This window comes from Chaetodon auriga, chromosome 4 (genome assembly GCF_051107435.1).
Source record: "Chaetodon auriga isolate fChaAug3 chromosome 4, fChaAug3.hap1, whole genome shotgun sequence".
Lineage (NCBI taxonomy): Eukaryota > Metazoa > Chordata > Actinopteri > Chaetodontiformes > Chaetodontidae > Chaetodon > Chaetodon auriga.
Genome location: NC_135077.1, coordinates 6085043 through 6103394, shown reverse-complemented (window position 1 = coordinate 6103394; position 18352 = coordinate 6085043). Strand labels below are relative to the sequence as shown.

Below are 18352 nucleotides of genomic sequence, written 5' to 3'. Positions count from 1 at the left end.
TATGTTGGGGGATTACTTTCAAAACGTTCTTTTTATGTAGGTAAAATTGAATTGCATTCGGATGTAGTTAAAATGGCGTTCCTCACAATTACAACAGTGACTATACCCAGTTTTATTAAACTTTCAGTTCTGCGTATTTTTCCAAAACTTTTAATTGAACAAGCGCAAGACGGTTTGTGGCTCACACTGCCGCTCAGCGGTGAGAGAGGGTATTGCGTGATGACGCTATCACACTGCGCTAGTTACGTTGCTCCCCGTACCGACGTAAACACGTGCACTTCGCTGCTTCCAGGTTACAGTTTTTTCATTCCAACCGTCATCCTCGCGCTCTAGCATCACTCCCTGACAACAGCAACGATGGCGGAGCCCGTAGCATCGGATGCGGCGGACACAACGGACGCAGCAATAGCGGCAGCATCTCCGACCACGGGCCTCTCTCCCACAGCCAGCCCTGGCTCGGAGCCTCCATCCATGGCTCTGTCTCCAACGGCGGACGGCTCCCAGCGCCTGCTCTTCTCCCACGACCTGGTCTCTGGGCGGTATCGCGGCTCCGTCAGGTTTGGTCTTGTCCGGATGATCCACGGCGAGGAGGATTTTAACTCAGACTCGGACCTCGACGATGGCGGAGGGAGAGGCGGCGGCGGTGGAGGGGTTGGCGGTGGAGGAGGAGGACGAGTCCCTTGTGGTTCGGACACTGAGAGCGCTGTGGACACCCCGAGTCGGCCTCTCATTAGGGGATTTGTCCGCGTCCAGTGGTACCCTGAAGGAGGGAAGCAGGACATCAGGGAGACAAAGGTAACGTTACCTCATACCAGCTAATGTGTCAAGTGTTTACACAGAGTCGGGGTTGTTCCCTCAGCCTGCAGTGAGGGCTGCTCTGTTTCAACGCCCCTTGTGTGTTTTTTGGAAGACAAGAGCCGACTTGCTAACCAGTCATGGATAAGGTTCACCTAATCCATCTGCCTAAAACGCATAACCTAGCGCGCTAACTGGCTAGCACTCAAGCACACTTGCTAGCTAGCGGTTTAGCTCTTAGCCTCATGTCACTCAGCTGGTGCTGGCAGGTTTAACGGGGCTGTTGCACCTGACTGCGTCCATGTAGCCGCTAATGCATCAGATACACATGACTGACGGGCCAGGGAGCAGCTCTCCGTCCGTAGCTGTAACTACAGGGTTTGGCAGATGCAGGTCCCTGCTAGCAACCTTACACCTATCGATTAGCTCATCCTTGACTCAGTGTAGCTCCTCAGCTGGGTGTGACATGGCCTGAGATCAAGCGTTGTTAAGTACTTTATATGATAGTACGCCGATATTATTTACATAATGTCTCAGTTCCCCATCTCAAATGCACCCACCTCCTATTTCTAAACAGTCTGACCCGTCTTCTTCAGTCAGTTAATACATATAAATAACAGAAGCTCTCATCAGATTCAGTGTTCACTTGTGACATCTTGCTTTGCCAGTAATGTCTACAGTTTTGTGGCGGAAATCAGTCTCTGCCACGTTTGAGCTGCAACAGTTCAATTAATCATTGGTTTGTGCAGCAGAAAATTGGCAAGTATTCTGATAATTGTTGTCAGTTTCAAACTAAAATGACAAACACTTGTTGGTTCCAGCTTGTCAACTGTGAGAGTGTTCTGCTTTTCTCCTTTGTTTCATTGTAATTGACCATATTTGGGTTTTGGGCTGTTGGTCAGAGAAAACAAGACTTTTGAAGATGATATTGGAACAGTTGCAATCCTAATCCACATAATCTCTTCAATGTGTCCCAATTTTTTGTCATTCTTTTATGCTCTATAAGGCTGCACCTAATTAGGAAATGTCAAAAAATTGTCTAAGCCTAAGATGACACTTTAAAGTTGCTTGTTTTGTCCAACCAACGGTCCAACACCCTCCATCTGCTTTACTGTAATAGAGGAGAACCAGCAAATATGTATTCTGAAACACTTAAATTATTTAACAATTGACAAATAGTGTGTTCATTTTCCGTCAGTTGACAGAACAGTTTCTGCTCATATATGTTCAAATTTGTGTTGTTGCATATCCTTTTGTGATGGCATTTAGGCCTCAGCTTGTTTAAAACAATCTTAATACTCCTGAATGTAAACATGCAGAAAGTTACAGATGCTCACAGCCCAAACAATACACAGAAAGCAATCAGTAGTCACTGTCTAATCACGTCACACCAAACTGATGTTTATTAATGACAGCGGGTGGAGACCAACTTGCTTCAAACCCCGTTGTATTAGCAGAGCAAGTTTGGTGACTTTGATTTAATTCACCATCAAACATAAAAGGCATAAATAATTTACTCTACTGAAACCTCGACAGTACTTTTAAACTTTCAAGGTGTTTTTTCACCGTACATTGAAATAATGAATTCAGTTCTGATTGGTAAAGAGAAGCCCGTCGCCATTCTTATTCATCAGGAGTTTCTCCTGGGATTTGTAGAAAAGGGTCACAGGGTTTAAAGAGGACTGGTCTGGAAAAAGCTCATATAAGCCTGTTTTGGAGAGACAGGATAGCACCAGAAGAAGCCTTTTTTTAGGGTCCACTGTTGCCTTGCTTTGTCCTTAAATAAATGAGTAAAGTTCTGGTCTGAGGGTCATTCAGCCTCTGTCACAACAAAGGCTCTGTTAAACAATGACGCCGATGTTTACACACCACGTTTACCGTTAATGCTGTGTCATTACTGGGCAGTGTCCCCAAATAATCTAGCATGTGCTGACATGCACATGTATAGATTTCATCCTGTAGTATTCTTGTTTATATTTTATGAAGGTTTGTGATGGAGTGTGTGTGTGTGTGTGTGTGTGCGATTTCTCGATTGCTTATCAGCGTGCACCACACGCACCGTCTCAGCAGACTCTGTCTTGGTTGTACATATCCTGATGCACGGTGAAGCTTCTAATCAATAAATCATGAATGCTTCCTGCAGTGTGCAAAGTTGCATACCTTCAAGATGATATTTCTACAAAATTTTGACTTATATTTATTCTGCAGGCGCCACCTCCGTTAAAATGTTTTCCCTCAGGAGCAATCACTGGAGGTAAAAGTGATGCTTAAAATGTGCCACACTTGTCAGGGTTAATAAAACCTCCATTTTCACAGCAAAACTAGGATTTTGGTAAGAGTTTAGTTCACAGCAACAGTCATTAGGCGCAAATTGTGATTATTGTATTCTTAGTTTCTTTGTTGCCTCATTTTAATACTTGGAAATTGATTTTTACCTCATCAAATTGAATTCTCTGCATGTCTTCTGCTTAGAGAAAGAGGTGGCACCAGAAAGATTAGAGTGGCCAGTAGAGTAGCCAGCTTAATGAAGATTTGTTGTCATGCTAAACTGAGACCATAGACCACTGGTATTATTTTTAGGCAAGCTGATTCAAAAGATGTGTGACCAACTGTGGCTGACAAGAAAAACATGAGCATCAATACATTATCACACAGTTACCACACGAGGCAGGGAGACACTAAAGTGACACAAAAGGCAGCATGAATGATGCTCCTTGGCTTTGGTGTTGCATTTTGTGTTCTATAAAATTTATAATGTGCTAAATGAGCATCTAATTAATTAGAAATAATTTCCTGTGCAGACAAATGAAATGATTCTGAAATTCATTGGTAGCCTTCTGATGGGAACGTATCTGCAGCTCACTACTTCACTGTTTTTCACCCAATGAAATCTTAATAAGTATCTCCAGAGGAAGTGATGGGCTTAGATGTGCATCGCAGAGCAGGTATGAGCAATGACACCTCAGCTGTTGTCAGCTGCACTGCTTGTGATTTCCCTGCTGGTGTGGTAGCGAGTCAGTCAGGAACATGGCTGATTTATTTCCATTGCCTGCTAGACTACAAAGCAGTAGCGTAGAGGGCCTGAACGAGCATATGGAGTGATTCCCTTTTCTTTTTCTAATCATAATAGACATGAACAGTGTCTACAGTGTGGTATACATACAGTATATTGTATCACTGTTTGGTGGGTGGGGGTTGTCATTGTTTGCCACTTTTTGATCACTCTACACGCATCCCCTCCTTTTCTGTTGCAAAGACACACAAGATAAGATGCTCAACCTGAACATCTTTTGCATTTTAATAGGAAGGTACAGTAATAAATAGGTAATCCTGTAAGGACAGGGACTATCTGTGCTTTGTCAGTAAGTCAGTACTGTGATTGTGGATCAAGATGAATATTTTCCTGGAAGGCCCGTTACTGCTGTCGACTCCACACTGACACCAGTTTACACCTTGTACTACACAGACTGAGGAGGACATGAGTGAAACAACCTGTAATGTATTTGATGTGGTTTTCTTTGTGATTTTAGTCACGTAGGTACACCTGGTTCATTTTCAAGGATCATGCAGAGAAATGCCTCATGGACGTTGTGGCCTGATGTGTTTGTGCTTTTTCTGTGTAGGCAGTAGGAGGTGGACTTCTTCAACATGCAGCCTGTGTAGTGATAGATTTTCTGTATGCGATTAGCCCCCCCCCCCCAACCTGTGATTTTGATACTTAAGGTTAATTTTTTTAAGGGGATGATTAAAAAAAATATTTTAAAACTATTTTAAAGAAAGACTCTTTCAGTTTGTGAGAACAACAAAATGTATGAATATGGCAGTATGCTTTGCCTCACTGCCTGCTTCAGGTCTGCCACAGTCCCCAGTCAGCATTACCAAGCCTTGTTGCTGCTGCAGCACAACCTTGAAATTTCCATCCAAGAACAAAAGTACACTGCAGCAGGTAGCCGTGGGATGCACCGAGGGAATAGCAGTGCAGGGTGTGTCTGACATGTCCCTGAATATATCAGTTATCTGGTGACTCAAACACTCACCACGGCACTGCAAAGACCCCTAAAAGGGCAGAGGGCTTGAGGTGACGCAGAGAGAGAAAAGGTGAGGAAGTGTGCCAAAGAGCTGTAAAGAGGATGGTAAAGATGTGGGTGAAGCAACTTGGAAAGCAAGCATTGCATACCAAATTAAAAACATCACCTGGATCTCAAAACTATTAGGAGAAAGTAAAAAGAAATTACATAAAAAAATCTTGACTGGAGAGAAAGTAATGAGACAGGCAGACAGTGTGGTACCAGATGCTCTTATGGTAATCTGAGGGCTTTTAGTCCTTGAAATGGTCAGGTCCCACCTTCTGCTCTCTGAGCATTTTAAATCCCCGACCTCTCCTGACGTGCTGTCTTCTTACAAGCCCACAAGTTTGGAGTGTTATAAAGCTGCACTTTTCCTCAGTAGTGCCACCGTTAGATTGCTGTGATTTGTATTTAATAAATTCTACTTGCTTGCACATCCATGACCCTGCTGTCACATAAAAAAAAAAGAAAAAAAGTTGCATCCAGTCTTATACTGTAGTCCTTCAGGTGTTTTCTTTGAATTAGAAAAATATTAGATAATAAAACCCATCAAGCCTAATGCTTTATGAAGTGAACAGGGAGACTCCTGGGCTTTTATCGCTTTTGATTTTTTTCGCCTTTTATTGTGCTGATGGCCATTGTTTTATTTTAGAGACACTCAGCTGGTCCGCTTGTCACAGCTACCACAGTCAGTTATGTAGGACGTCTTCATGTGCAGCTCATTTGAACAGAAAGGAGGCCTTCATGTATGTATATACAGTGCACACTGCGTATACAGCCAGCGAACTGAGAAGACATTAAATGGCTGTGGCAGGTTTCTGGACAAGTAGCAAATAAATGGTATGCATTGTTTTGTGACCCCCTGACCCCACCCACCCTCTGTCCTGTGACCTTAGCATGAAAAGGCATGATGTCATCCACCAGCCATCAATCTATTTGACTCCTGGTTTTCTTCACTGAGCAGGCAAATCCTAAATTTTCTTGCTCTTGTAACAGTGAAAATGTAACAGTCTTTCCTAATTTTAATGTTGTACAAATAATGCATAAGAGACAAAAACATATTACAACACAATAGGTGGGAAGGGGGGGGGGCACTGCAGGTGCTGGATGCGCTGACTGCAGGGTGACTCCCATCTGTCAACCTGGCCCTGCCCCCTGCCCCCTGCCCCCTCTGCCTTTATCCATCCAGCTACAGTCTGGTCACACCCCCACTGAATGGAAACATATCTGTCCTAAAAGGGTTGACTGTTGAATTATGTTCACTTCACCGCACAGATTTCCTTCACCTCCCATCGATCCTCCGCTCATGATAACAGAAATAGTTTTTCTTCCCGTCCGGGCCTTGGCTCTCCAGAAGCACTTCAGCTGTGATGTTACCAAGCACTTGTAAAAAGATCATCTTACTACTAAAATGCTTTTCATACACGGGGCCAATATCGGTATCAATATTTTTAGGAATAAACAATGGCTATTAAAGTGTCTTTCAGCAAAAGAACTAATTATTAGCCTGTATCCTGTAGCTCTTCATCTCCACTCATATGTTCTCACTGTGCGTAGCTCATAAATAAGCAGACTGGCTGGTTTGAAGTGGCTTTCAGCTGTTCTCTACTGAGTGATCACATTAGTTATTTCTATTTGTTTAGCTTAGCATGTGCTAATTAACGTAGCACCTGAACCATCTCTTTCAAATAAGCGTGCAGATCTTTTGTATGCCTTCAAAATCCTTATAGTGGGGGAAAAATCAGTGGAATTTTATTCCGTGGCTTTTGAAGCTGACCTCTTGGCGGAAAGTAAAAAAACAGTCACCGTTCTGTCCCAAATTTACAGCATTAACACCCTCTTATGAGGCTATGAATGCTGATATGCATCCTTCAGCGCTGTTTGCTCAGGAGTTGTGTGCAGGTGCTTGAGGTACGCTGGCAGACGTTGGCGTAATCTGGGACATGAGGTTGTTGCCAGGGCCCACCCAACAGCGCTTTGGAGTGCAGAGCCTTAGTTGTGGTTTTGAGCAGGTGCCAGGCAGGCGCGGGAACACACACAAAACACACACAAACAAACTCCCAAACTCCCTGAGAGGCCCTGGGCCACAGGTTTTGTTATCAGCTATTGCGTTTTTGTATGCCTCCTCTGAAAACAAGAAAAGCAGCTCCAATACTGCATTGCTGTTGTTTTTTCATATCTGAAAGAAGCCTTCAGGCTTAGAAATATGTCGGAGTCTTGACGGCTATTTCGTGCGGTCCCTCTCATGTTGTACACTGTAGTGAATCACTGTATAATGGAGCTGTTTGATTGCAGGATCTTTTCCACAGGGTCAGGCACCTGTTAGTGTTTGAAAGACAGTAACCAACATTAATGACTGAGACACAGGTCTAGTTTCAGCTTCTGGGCTGTAGCTCTTGCCTCTAAAAAGTTCCCGAACTTGTGGTTCCCCTTCTTGTGGCTGTTCCTAAGATCCTTCATGCCCTTTCTGACTCATGAAATAGCTTCCTGCTACTAAAACCTACAAATCTTAATATGTTAATATCATTCAAGCCACCACAAACACAGTGCGTTAATTTTAAAGGTGCAATATATAAAAGATTTAGTTGAAAACATTCAAAAACTGACTAAAATTATCAATAGAATATAAAGAAATAACAGTTTTAACATGATTTCAAAGACATGTATACATTATTTTGCAGAGATATCGACTGAAGTTAGCATGCTAACGGGCTAGCCCCAGCTAGCTGACTGATGCTCGACCTCCCTCTCACTCCTCTCCTGCTTCACACCTCTCCTTTCCCTGCCTGCCATGTCTTTGTTGTCTCTGGAGTCAACATGGGTTTAGACCAAACGCTAAGTGAATTTTCACCTTTTATGACTCGCACGAGTCTGACTACAAAACCATTTGTGTATATTTGCGTTACCTGCGGGAGGAACGCAAATGATTTCATTCGTCCCAAACCATAATAATACAGCCATAATAGCTGCACATTAGCTGTAAGCTAGCAAGCATTGGCATGAACCGTCTGTGTCTGTGTTTGTTGTTGTCAGGTTAATGTCTGACTGAACTCAGCACTCACCAGAGGCATGCTTTTTTCTGCTTCTCTTCAGTCCTTCTGCTTTTCCACTCTCCTCTCTGTATGTTAATGAAGTATGTTTCCCCTCCAATCAGCATTCAACATGGACAGAGCGACTATCCACAATCACCCAACAGTAGAGGTCAGTACCTAGGCGGCTTACTGCTGCAGACAGGTTGAGAAACTAGGGTGAGGATCAATCCACTTTTTAATCCCAAAAGATTATAAAATACACTGTGAGCTCTCTTAGCCGTTACTCTCCACTTGTACCATTTCAAATCAATAAATGCAGCTGCAGATGTTTACCTCTTTAAAGTGGATTGTCCTACTGATCCTTGGTCTACTGGCTGTTGACAGTGGACTGTTAGTTGCTTTGGTTGCTACTCATCTGCGGCATCATATTGGAAAACCCAAAGCTGCCAGTAAATTCCCATTTGTACTGCCTCTAATTAACACTTACATGATGGTATCGGCAGCTCATATTTCTATGAAAAGCGTCTTTTCCTTTTCCCAGCTCCCACTTTTCCTCGATCCCATCTTCTCCCCAAATCTTCCTGTATTTCTTTCCCTCCCCTACTTCCTCCTTTCTCACCCTCCCCCACTCCTTCCTCCCATCCTAACCCATCTCGTTAACCTCCTCCTCCCCCTGTGTTCACCGCCATCCTCTCCTCCCTCAGTGTCCCAGCAGACTAGTGTTGGAGAATGTTGACGTAATGTGGTGCTGACTGGATGGTCGTCCAGCTCCTGCCCTGAGATAATGGATCTCATTTGATCCTCTCTTTCTCTGCATAGACCACACATGCGCGCACACACACAAAGACAAACACACAAACAGGAATAGACAGACTCCGAAGTGACTTGCCTCGCAACTGGAGCCTGCATCCATCCCACCAGCCCTCTTTCCTCCCATCTCTTCTTTCTCTCTCTCTCCCTCATCTTCTTATCCTCCCTTTTTCCTCTGCAGTAATGGCCCTGCCCAGTGGGAGACTGTCTGCTCTCTCTCTCTCTCTCTCTCTCCCCCCCCATCTTTTTTCTATCTCACTATCTACTGTATTTGCTGTGCTGTTGTCTATTTCTGGCTCTTGCTTTTTCTTTTTCTTTCTCTTTCTGTCCCCCTCCTGGGATCCGTCTTGATCTCCCACTTGTTGGGCTGTCTGCTATCTCTTCTGTGCCTCCTTCGCTGCTCATCTTCATTTTCTCCCCGTCGCACCCTGTCTACCTCTCCTTGCGCCCTCCTCCCCTTCACCATCTTCTCTTCGTTTCCCCGACTTTGTCCGTCTATTTCTTCATCTGCGTGATTGACTCTCGAGCATTCTTCATCCCAGCCTTCATCTCCTACTGTCTGTCTCCATCTTATATTCTCTGTGTCTGCATCTCCCTTTTCCTCTCTCATTTCATCTTGTGCTTGTTTATGCTCTTTTCCTTCCTCCTAATGTACAGTTCCCTGTGTCTTGCGGCCCTTAGTGCCTCCCTCCCTTTTCTGTCTTTTTTTTTCTTGTTTCTCTACTGGTTCTTCTTCGTTTCATCTCTGAAACTACACAGTGAAGAGACTGTTCTATAATAGATACTGTGTGCTATTAGTACTCTTGTCATTCCCTTGTGGTCTCTGAGGGTAAAAGGTCCAGTACCTGCTTTCTTTTTAATAGAGCTGTGCACCCTTCCTGTGTGTCTCAATCAATAGTCCTCTGTCAGACAGCCCTGACCTGCAGCAGCGAGGAGACGGTATCAGGGTGTGGACACTGATTGATGACTCAGTTGTTTATCGCCATATCAACCCAAGTTGCAAGGACCTTGATTTGGATTTTGTTTTTATCTTTTTTCCTCATACCACATAAGGGATACCTTTATGGGATATCCTTATTAAGATAGTCATCTCCATCTTTGTAAAGTCGTTGTCTAGTGTGATGACCTCACACTCCATTTTGTTTAGCAAACGCAGCATCAGGTTAGCCAATGAGGAAACCGTGACAGAGCAGTTCTCCTGACAGGAGAGAGAGCGTGGGAGGTGGGTTGTCTACCATGCGCACGCCAATGCACATGAGCTTTAGAGGTTTCTGAATGAGTTATGAAGTGAACACAGTGTTTAGCCGTATTGTTTTGAGCGAGCACACATGGACAGCAGAGATGTGAATTGTTCTGCAGAAGTGGTCAGAAAAACTTCTGCCAGTCAAATTTGCAGGGGATTAGCGCTTGATTCTCAAGATATGTGTTAGGTGGAATATCACTAAGTGACCTCCTGGTGGGCCAAACAATGCTCTTGAGCATTGGATGGTGCTTGTTTTGAGGTACACTCAGACCTGATTTTGCCTGGTGAAATTCACTTTGATGGTGTGGTAAAAAGCAGTTAAGGCAGGAAGTTGTGTAGGTAGGGTTGTAAGCGTAAACTGTAAAAGCTAGCATGGCTAGCAAGCTAACAACATAGAGTTGGCAAATTATACATTTTCTTATCAGGTATTGTAATAGCATGAATAGATGCATCACAATCCAAGCCACAGCTGGCTTGACCATGTTTTCACAAATGACGGCTCACTTGACTGTAGTTATTCTTACTAGGGAGGCTCGTTACCGTACAGTCATGAGAGTGGTACCAATCTTCTCATCTGACTCCCAGCAATGTCTTTAAGGGCAGACACGGAAGGATTTTTTGGCTGTGGTTTGAAAACTCCTCTTAGATGTGTGCTGCCTACGATGTGGCCCCCGTCCCTGTGTTTTTAGAGAGTCCACCCTCAACCCTGTGTGCTGTTAATGACTGGCTATGCATTCCTTTTTAGGAAAATCCTGAGTGTGTGCATCCAGAAGGCCTCTCTGCTTAAGTCTGTTCACCTGCTCATAGAGAACAGTGAATAATTTTTTTCCTTTCTCAAAACTCTAATGATGTAGCAGAGCCATGATTTGCCTGAGGCTGAAGGCTGAAGGTGTCAGGATGCAGCTCTGTATGATGACTTTGCCTTCATTACCACGGATCGATATTTAACACTCTGTGGGAGGAATTTTACTTGTAAGATAGACGCAGAGTGCAGTGAGGTGTGTGTGTGTGAAGAGAAGTACAGTATGTGCCTCTGCCACTACTGCAACCACTTTCATTTTACGTTTATTTAAAGTCCCTGTCCTGTTTTGTGGATCAAGTGGCTTGTTAGTGTAGAGATGAAGCTGAAAGATGAGAAAGCGTAGAATGGAAATCTAGTCTGTCAGGCATGGCCCTGAGCTGCAGTCCTCTGCAGTGTCTCTGTCTCCCCTCCTCCTTGTACAGCACCTGAATAGTGACTTGTGTTAATTAGGCCGGGAAGTCAAAGCAAATACTGTCCTCCATCGATTTTTGTAATCAATCTGGCCCCTTCTACCTTATCAGCCTGGACAGAGAGGCTGCCCAGGTTGTCTATTTCAGAGCCAGGCGCCATACACACACACACACACACACACACACACACACACACACACACACACACACACACACACACACACACTCACATCCAGGGGCATCAGGGGCTCATGGAGAATGCCTTTGTACGGGGTCCAGACTTTTGTGCTGCACCCCTGCACAGATCCATTCGTGCACATCGGCATGGCCACGTCTTTTTTTTTTGTTGTCGTCTGACTTTGTGTCCACCAGCACCTTCCCACTGCTCTTCTCATCATCACTGCACCAGCCATAGCAACAGTCGGCTGCTTTGTTGTAATCGAGCTCTCGAGTTTTCTGATCATTTTTCAGTGTGTGTTTGCATTAATGCTGTCGTCTCAGGGAAACACTTCCCTGCAATGAAACAGATTGTGACTTTTTCCACCTTCCTACCACTCTGATCAGTGAGAGGGAACTGTCCTCCGTCCTCTCTCTTTTGTATCTTCCCGGACTCACCCACTGCAGGGATGTGCTTCTCTGTAGCAGAACTGATATGATGCAGTTGCAATCAAAATCACAGTTATGAACAGGGCAATGCTATTGCTAGCCAGCCATTTTAATTGCAGCTGGTTGACCATTAAATGTACAACTGGTCATAATTTGTACTGGGTGCACATGTCCTGTTGTGGTTGTTGGTAGTTTGGGTCAGAGTGAGATGTAAGGTGCTGTGTCTGCTCCCTTACAGTGGCCTAAATGCTATTGATTTAAACACACTGTTTTTGAGCTGGTGAGGAAATCTGTTACTACGGTAGCGCACTGCAGCATGATGCACTGAAAGAATATTAATGAAGAAGAGCTGTGTGTATGCCCATCCAAAAAAAAAAAAAATAAATGTTTTGTACTCTACTACTAAGCTTCTTTCAGCTAAAACGTTTAGATGAGGAGGGAGACAGGAGAGTGTGTATGTGTGTATGTGTGTGAGTGCACTCTAACCCCCAGCAACAGAGACACGAGGAGCAGATATGCTGCTGTTTAATAGATTACAAGAGAACATGGCGACCCATCGATCGTATCCTCTACACACACACGCACACACGCACACGCACACGCACACGCACACGCACACACACGCACACACACGCACACGCACACACACACACTCACTCACTCACTCAGTGGCTCTTCCTCTTCCAGAATTCAGTGGTGTCAGGTTGCAATGAGACAAAGCAGAAGCACTGCCAGGACCCAGGAGTGTGTGTGTGTGTGTGTGTGTGTGTGTGTGTGTGTGTGTGTGTGTGTGTGTGAATATGCACACTCAGATGCTTGTACGTCTGTCCGTGGTAGCATGTTTGGACATAAACAGCCATTAAAAATAATATGAATGTATTGACAGGTTTCATTTTTGGATTTGATGAAACTTAAAGGGGAATTCTGGTATTTTTCAACCTGGGTCTTTTTTTTTTTTTTTTTTTTTTTAAATCTGGCCAATCTGGGCCATGCTAACTTTGCACTTGTCACCTCTGTTGTAGAGGTAGTGGTAACAAATGCTTAGCTATGGGGCTCCTCTCTGTGTTTGCTTTCGGTTAGACTCAGAGAAGCACATTTATGTGAAATTTACATTTATTTCAAAAGTTTTAGGAGGCTCCCGCTGATTGACAACAATTTGCAATACATTGTTTTGCTGGCGCCATGTTTCCAGAAGAGGTGTGAGACTTCAAAATTGTCAGGTCCCAGGTCAGAATGACCACAATTATGAGGATAAGACTCAGGTTGAAAAATACAGGAACTTTCCTTTAAGTCAAGGATTTAATATTTTGGTTGATGTTTGAAAACCAAATAGTGGAAGGTGAATGAAATTGATTGTCTTCACAAGTATAGTGAGTATAGCAACAATAAATCACATGACCTTGCGAGGCAGCTAGACTGCGACATTGTGCTGCATGGCCCGAATGCATAGCAGAGACACTAAAGCTGTTTTTTCACATCAGCTCTGGTCGATGTCCACAGAATCAGGTCTGGAAATTGACCAGAGTTGCCCTTTCACCTATGTAGCACATTTATCCATGTCAGACGCGTTCTCACTTACTTACAGGAGGAGGAGGACTCATTCGTAATGATGACTGTTTTTATGGTGATATCAATGCTACATGTGTTTGGACATATCCAAACATCATTGAAAGAGTGGAAGCAATATACAGGCACGCAGACAAGAGTACGAAGCAGCTACAGTCAATGCAATGTCATCAACACACCCACTCACTCACTCGAAATGAATACCGCCAAATCTCTCCCAGTGGACACGTGTGCTGCCAGGTGTTATATACCATTATACTACCCAAGCTTAGATGTGACAGCACATTTATAATCTATGATAACTCTACTGGAGAAAATTGAAAACTGACTCTTCATCTCAGTTTTTAAGGTTTAATTATCAGCCATTGTTCCGTTGGCCAACACCCTACTTCAGTTTTCCTGTTTTTCCTGACCTAACCCCCCCCCTCGCGCCACTACTTAACATGCGGCAGGCGTCTATGTTTTTAATTTCTTCAGCCTCTTTACTCCTATTTACATTACCCCCTCTCGTTCACTGCAACCTTGCTGTGCACTTACTGCCAGCAGAGCAGCTTGTGCTGTTGCATGGAAGAGTGGAAGCTGGGCCTCCTGCAGGAAGCTTAAGCAATTATTATCATATATTTATTTTTTTATCCACTGTTCACTTTCTGCCACACAAACTTGTTTTGAGTTATTGCAATCAGATGGTTCCACATGGAAGCTATAGGTGTAAATGCACCCAAGACCCATTGAGGATAGATTGTAATAGAATCGGCCAAAAAAACCTCCAGAGGTGGTCAAACTCGTATTGTGACCATGCTAAAAACAGTTGGAAATTGAATTGTGTTTTCCATCCACAGACAACAACTACATGGGCGGAAATGAAACCTGTTGCTAGGTACCAAAAGGTCGCCCTCTTTTCCAACTTCATAGCTGAGCATAAGTGTGTCTCTTCTGGATAACACCAGTCGCAGTCATCTGCAAGTTAAATCCAAAGTTTGACCGCACATGGGTAGGTTAGACACCCAGTCTTCATCCATAAAGATCCCCGCCACTGTCCTCTCCCACCAGCCCGACTGCATTCCAGATCCAGATCATTGGACAGTGCTGGCACTGATGGCAGCTGAAGTAATAGGAGATTCATAAAACGGCATTCTCCTCTGCTTTAGTCTTCAGCATTCCAGTTGTCAAAGACTGCTTCTTCTCCCCCTCGAGAGGAGGGTGTAAGAACAAAAGGAAGATGCTGAACGGAGTGATCAGTCCTCAATTCAATCTCAATCTGAACACTGGAGACACATATTAATATGGTGTTAATGTAATCACGTTGAATAATAGCTAGATATAGTCTGGATGCAAGATGCGTTTTAATGGAAGGTCTAAATGGGGTTATTGTTGTAGAAGCGGCACTGATGTGAAACTCTGCCTCTGTCGCTCTGTTTTAATTTCAAGTGGGTCAAGTAAAGTCGATGGAGTGTGTCTCTGAAGAGATTCATACAGTAGAGGCAAAGAGTTGAACCTAACTTTTGCTGCAGTGCATTGTGATGTCATCCAGCAAGGCACTGTGCCGGCCAACTTAATATGTGTAAGCACACTTTCCCTGTAGATTTCTGATGTTTACCTGGGAACAGAAGATGAAATGTTCATTTCCTGGAGTTGTAAAATCCTGCTGTCTCATAGTTGCAAACCACTGCTCAGGGTTTAGCCTCCAAACTCATCGATCTATTACTCAACAACTGGCCTTCCTGGCAGGCATAGTGACACAGCAAAAGTTTGCTCACATGAACAAGGTATCCCACAGGGAGCTGAGCTCGAGCCAAATTTATCCCAGCAGCTCCTGTTTTCTGCCCTCTGTGTCTCCGGGCTTGTAGCTCTTGATCAATGTTGTTTTGGCATCATCTGTCCATCAAACTGTCCTGTAGTTGTAAACCGTTCTGTTTCACACATCCTATTTTTTATTCAATGTGTTGATTAATATTTGATAGTGAAAATATGTTTGCTGACTCCTTCAGTGCTAATCACACTGGCTGCATTCTCACACCAGAGGCACATGCTGGCCAGCTCATTGAAATGTGTCTCTGTGTTTGGATAGCAGAATCATCTGATCTGCTCTCAGGGGGTGTTGCAGCTCTGCTGACTGTGCATGCTGCAGTTCTCATGGCTGTGAGTGGGAACAGGGCAAGGGTGTGACAAATCATATCAGTCACATTGTCACGGTCTGAGTGTGCCCGTGTTTAATGTTTAGTTGGTTCATTTGGAAGTTCTTCTCCAGGGTTCATCTTTGGGTCGTTGATGTGAAGAGTTCTGCTCTGCATTAAAAGTTATGTTAATGTCAGTGACAGACAGTCAGCAGCAGTTTCTGTTGGTGTAAGATTTCTTAAAGACGAGGTCACGCAGCCACCATTTTCTGAACTTCTTTGCTCTTTCTTCTCCAGCTGAAACTTGAAGATCGATCCATCGTCATCAGAGACATTGTGCGACGAAACAATTCCAATGTAAGTGGAGTCCTCAGTGTGCATCTACTTCACTTCACTTCTGTCTTATTTCTAGCTTTTCTCTTTTTCTTTTTTTTTTTTCCAATCAAGCCTCTCTTTGTCGGGTCACTGTTCACCGCTCTGTTCCATTTGCTGCATCAGCATGACTGGAATATTATTGCAGGTTGACACTTACAAAAAAAACAATCACTGTGCACAGTAAACACAGCAAACACAGTAACTCCCAGTCTGAATATAGATACAACACTAAGGCTTTGATTGTCGTTTGGTTGAAGTTCAGGTGTTTTCTTCTTCACCATCAAACCAGTGATGCTTGTGGACCTCAGGAAAGTTAAAACACTTACAAACAAAACCCAAGTGTCCCTCTTGATGTGCAGGATACTGGAGCAGTGATGGTACTTGATATGACATGCTGAACTTGTGTTTGTCGCATTACAGGACAACCAGTGTGGTATTGTGACCAACATTGACATCGAGTGTGCAGTGAAACTAGTGGGAACAAACTGTGTTCTGTATCCAGTTAACAGCAAAGACCTGCAGCACATCTGGGTAAGAGAGCGACATTTTACTGAAGGGCCTTCATACTCTCATGCAGGATCTTCAAATACATTTATGGTAACACTTCTTTTGATAGATATTTCCTGAAAAGAAGTATGTAATTTGGCACGAAATATATTTTTATTCACATGTGGGAAGTGATAGTTGATAGTTGTGTGTGTTTGTGGGTAATAAAAATCAACTTCCACACATTGTCAACACTAAAGGGGAATTTACAAAGAGCTGCACTTCAGTTCAGCAACAAATACCTGACGAGTGTCTTTGCACTGAAATGTAGTGATCATCACTTTTTTCTGATAATTAATACCGTATTAAATAATTCTTTCCACAACATTTCCTGGAAACTGCAGACCTGTCAAATAAAGCATTATCGAATTCAGATAGCACAATCAGTACTTTTAATTACTCACACTGAGCAATAGTGGTTTTTGAATAGGAGTCATGTAGAAAATGACACTGCAAACAATGACTGTGTACCTTCATAATTCCAGTGTCTAAAGGGATTTGTTGATATGTTTTCAAAGTGATAGTTTTGCTGCTGGCATTGTGTTCTTTGCAGTCTTTCATGTACGGCGACTACATTGCCTACGACTTCTGGCTGGGGAAAGTGTACGACCTGACTAATCACATCATCCTCAAGCTCTCCAATGGAGCCAGGTAGACTACGTGTGTGTGCGTGCATGTGTGTGCACTCTTGCATGTGATTTATACAGCGTGTACTGTGGCCATGTTAGAGTCTGTCAGTGTCAGCATGCTGGCACACATTCATCTGTGTCGAATCCAGTGAATGTCAGCTGGTCGCCTCTCTCTTTGCCACCCTTCAGATGCTCCATGAGTGTGGAGGACGGTGCCAAGCTTTACGACGTCTGTCCACATGTCAGTGATTCGGTATGTAGCCACAAGCGCCTATCTGTCACCTCAGGTACAGCCACCCCGGATAGAACAGCTATTATTCAGGGGTCAGAATGCTCCTGTCTAGATAGAAACAGCTGGTTCATAGTCTGTAAACGCTTCTTATTTGTTATAATCTACAATAAAGGATCAGTTGTATTCATTTGTTTTGTTTATTTATCGCCTGGTTCTCTATCCATTGATACTCAAATCAGCCCTCTCGAAACAGCCTTGAGGTTTCTTTGCATTTTATTTTTTGTGGTGCTCTGCCTGATGTACTTTTGAATCATATAGTTGGACATTTACATGTGTGTAGGTCTAGTTTGTGTAAAAACAAGAGTAAGTGTTAAGTAATACGTAGCATTTTTAGGTTGACTCAAACAGCTTATAAATCATCTCACCATGTTCTCAGTTCTTCTGTTATATTGTGTCCTCGTCACTGTGTTTGTTCTTCAGGGTCTATTCTTTGACGAGGCGTACGGTTTCTACCCAGGCCAAGTCCTGATTGGTCCAGCCAAAGTCTTCTCTAATGTACAGTGGTTGTCAGGAGTCAAGCCTGTCCTCAGCAGGAAATGCAAGTTCAGGGTCGTGGTCGAGGAGGTAAGACGACGACAACAACAATGATGATGATGACTGTCTTTGAACACACCTTCTTCTTTTCACTGCAACATCCTTTATTTGATTTGATCAGTGACTATGTTTACATGCACGCTGAAATTCCACTATTATTCTGGATATGACGATATTCCAAATTTGATAGGGGTCATGTAAACAGCATATTCTGGTTGGATTTTCTGAGCTGCGTCTTATTCCGAATAGGCATCGACGTGGCTTGTAGCAACATTATTCAGGGTTTCGGAGTATCCTTTGGACATCTATACAGTGCATTCAAAACATGCTTCACAGCTGTGGAGTTGTGGAGTTTTTGCTGCCGTTTGTGACACACGGCCTTCTGCCTGTTTACGGTCAGCTCTGTCAGTTGTCGGGCCAACAGGAGAAACATACCTTTAAACATTATGAAAGACTTGGATGCCAACAGGGTTTTGGATATTTGCAGATATCACATTGCGGACCTTTTCAAGAGGGTAGTTGAACGAAAGA

The 18352-nt window shown here is 43.7% G+C and overlaps 1 protein-coding gene across 2 annotated transcripts in view; it reads left to right on the top strand.

The window, feature by feature from the left end:
• Positions 1 to 232: 232 nt before the first annotated feature.
• The window catches only part of ube2o (ubiquitin-conjugating enzyme E2O), a 32607-nt gene continuing 14487 nt past the window's right edge, over positions 233 to 18352 (top strand). Inside the window, exons 1-6 of one of the 2 annotated variants that reach the window (XM_076728425.1) lie at positions 233 to 795; positions 15743 to 15802; positions 16241 to 16351; positions 16920 to 17017; positions 17185 to 17248; positions 17708 to 17851. In XM_076728425.1, coding sequence (XP_076584540.1) covers positions 358 to 795; positions 15743 to 15802; positions 16241 to 16351; positions 16920 to 17017; positions 17185 to 17248; positions 17708 to 17851 — 915 coding nt within the window. In that variant the 5' untranslated portion in view covers positions 233 to 357. The remainder of the gene's footprint in view (positions 796 to 15742; positions 15803 to 16240; positions 16352 to 16919; positions 17018 to 17184; positions 17249 to 17707; positions 17852 to 18352) is intronic. The other variant, XM_076728426.1, reaches the window with a different exon arrangement.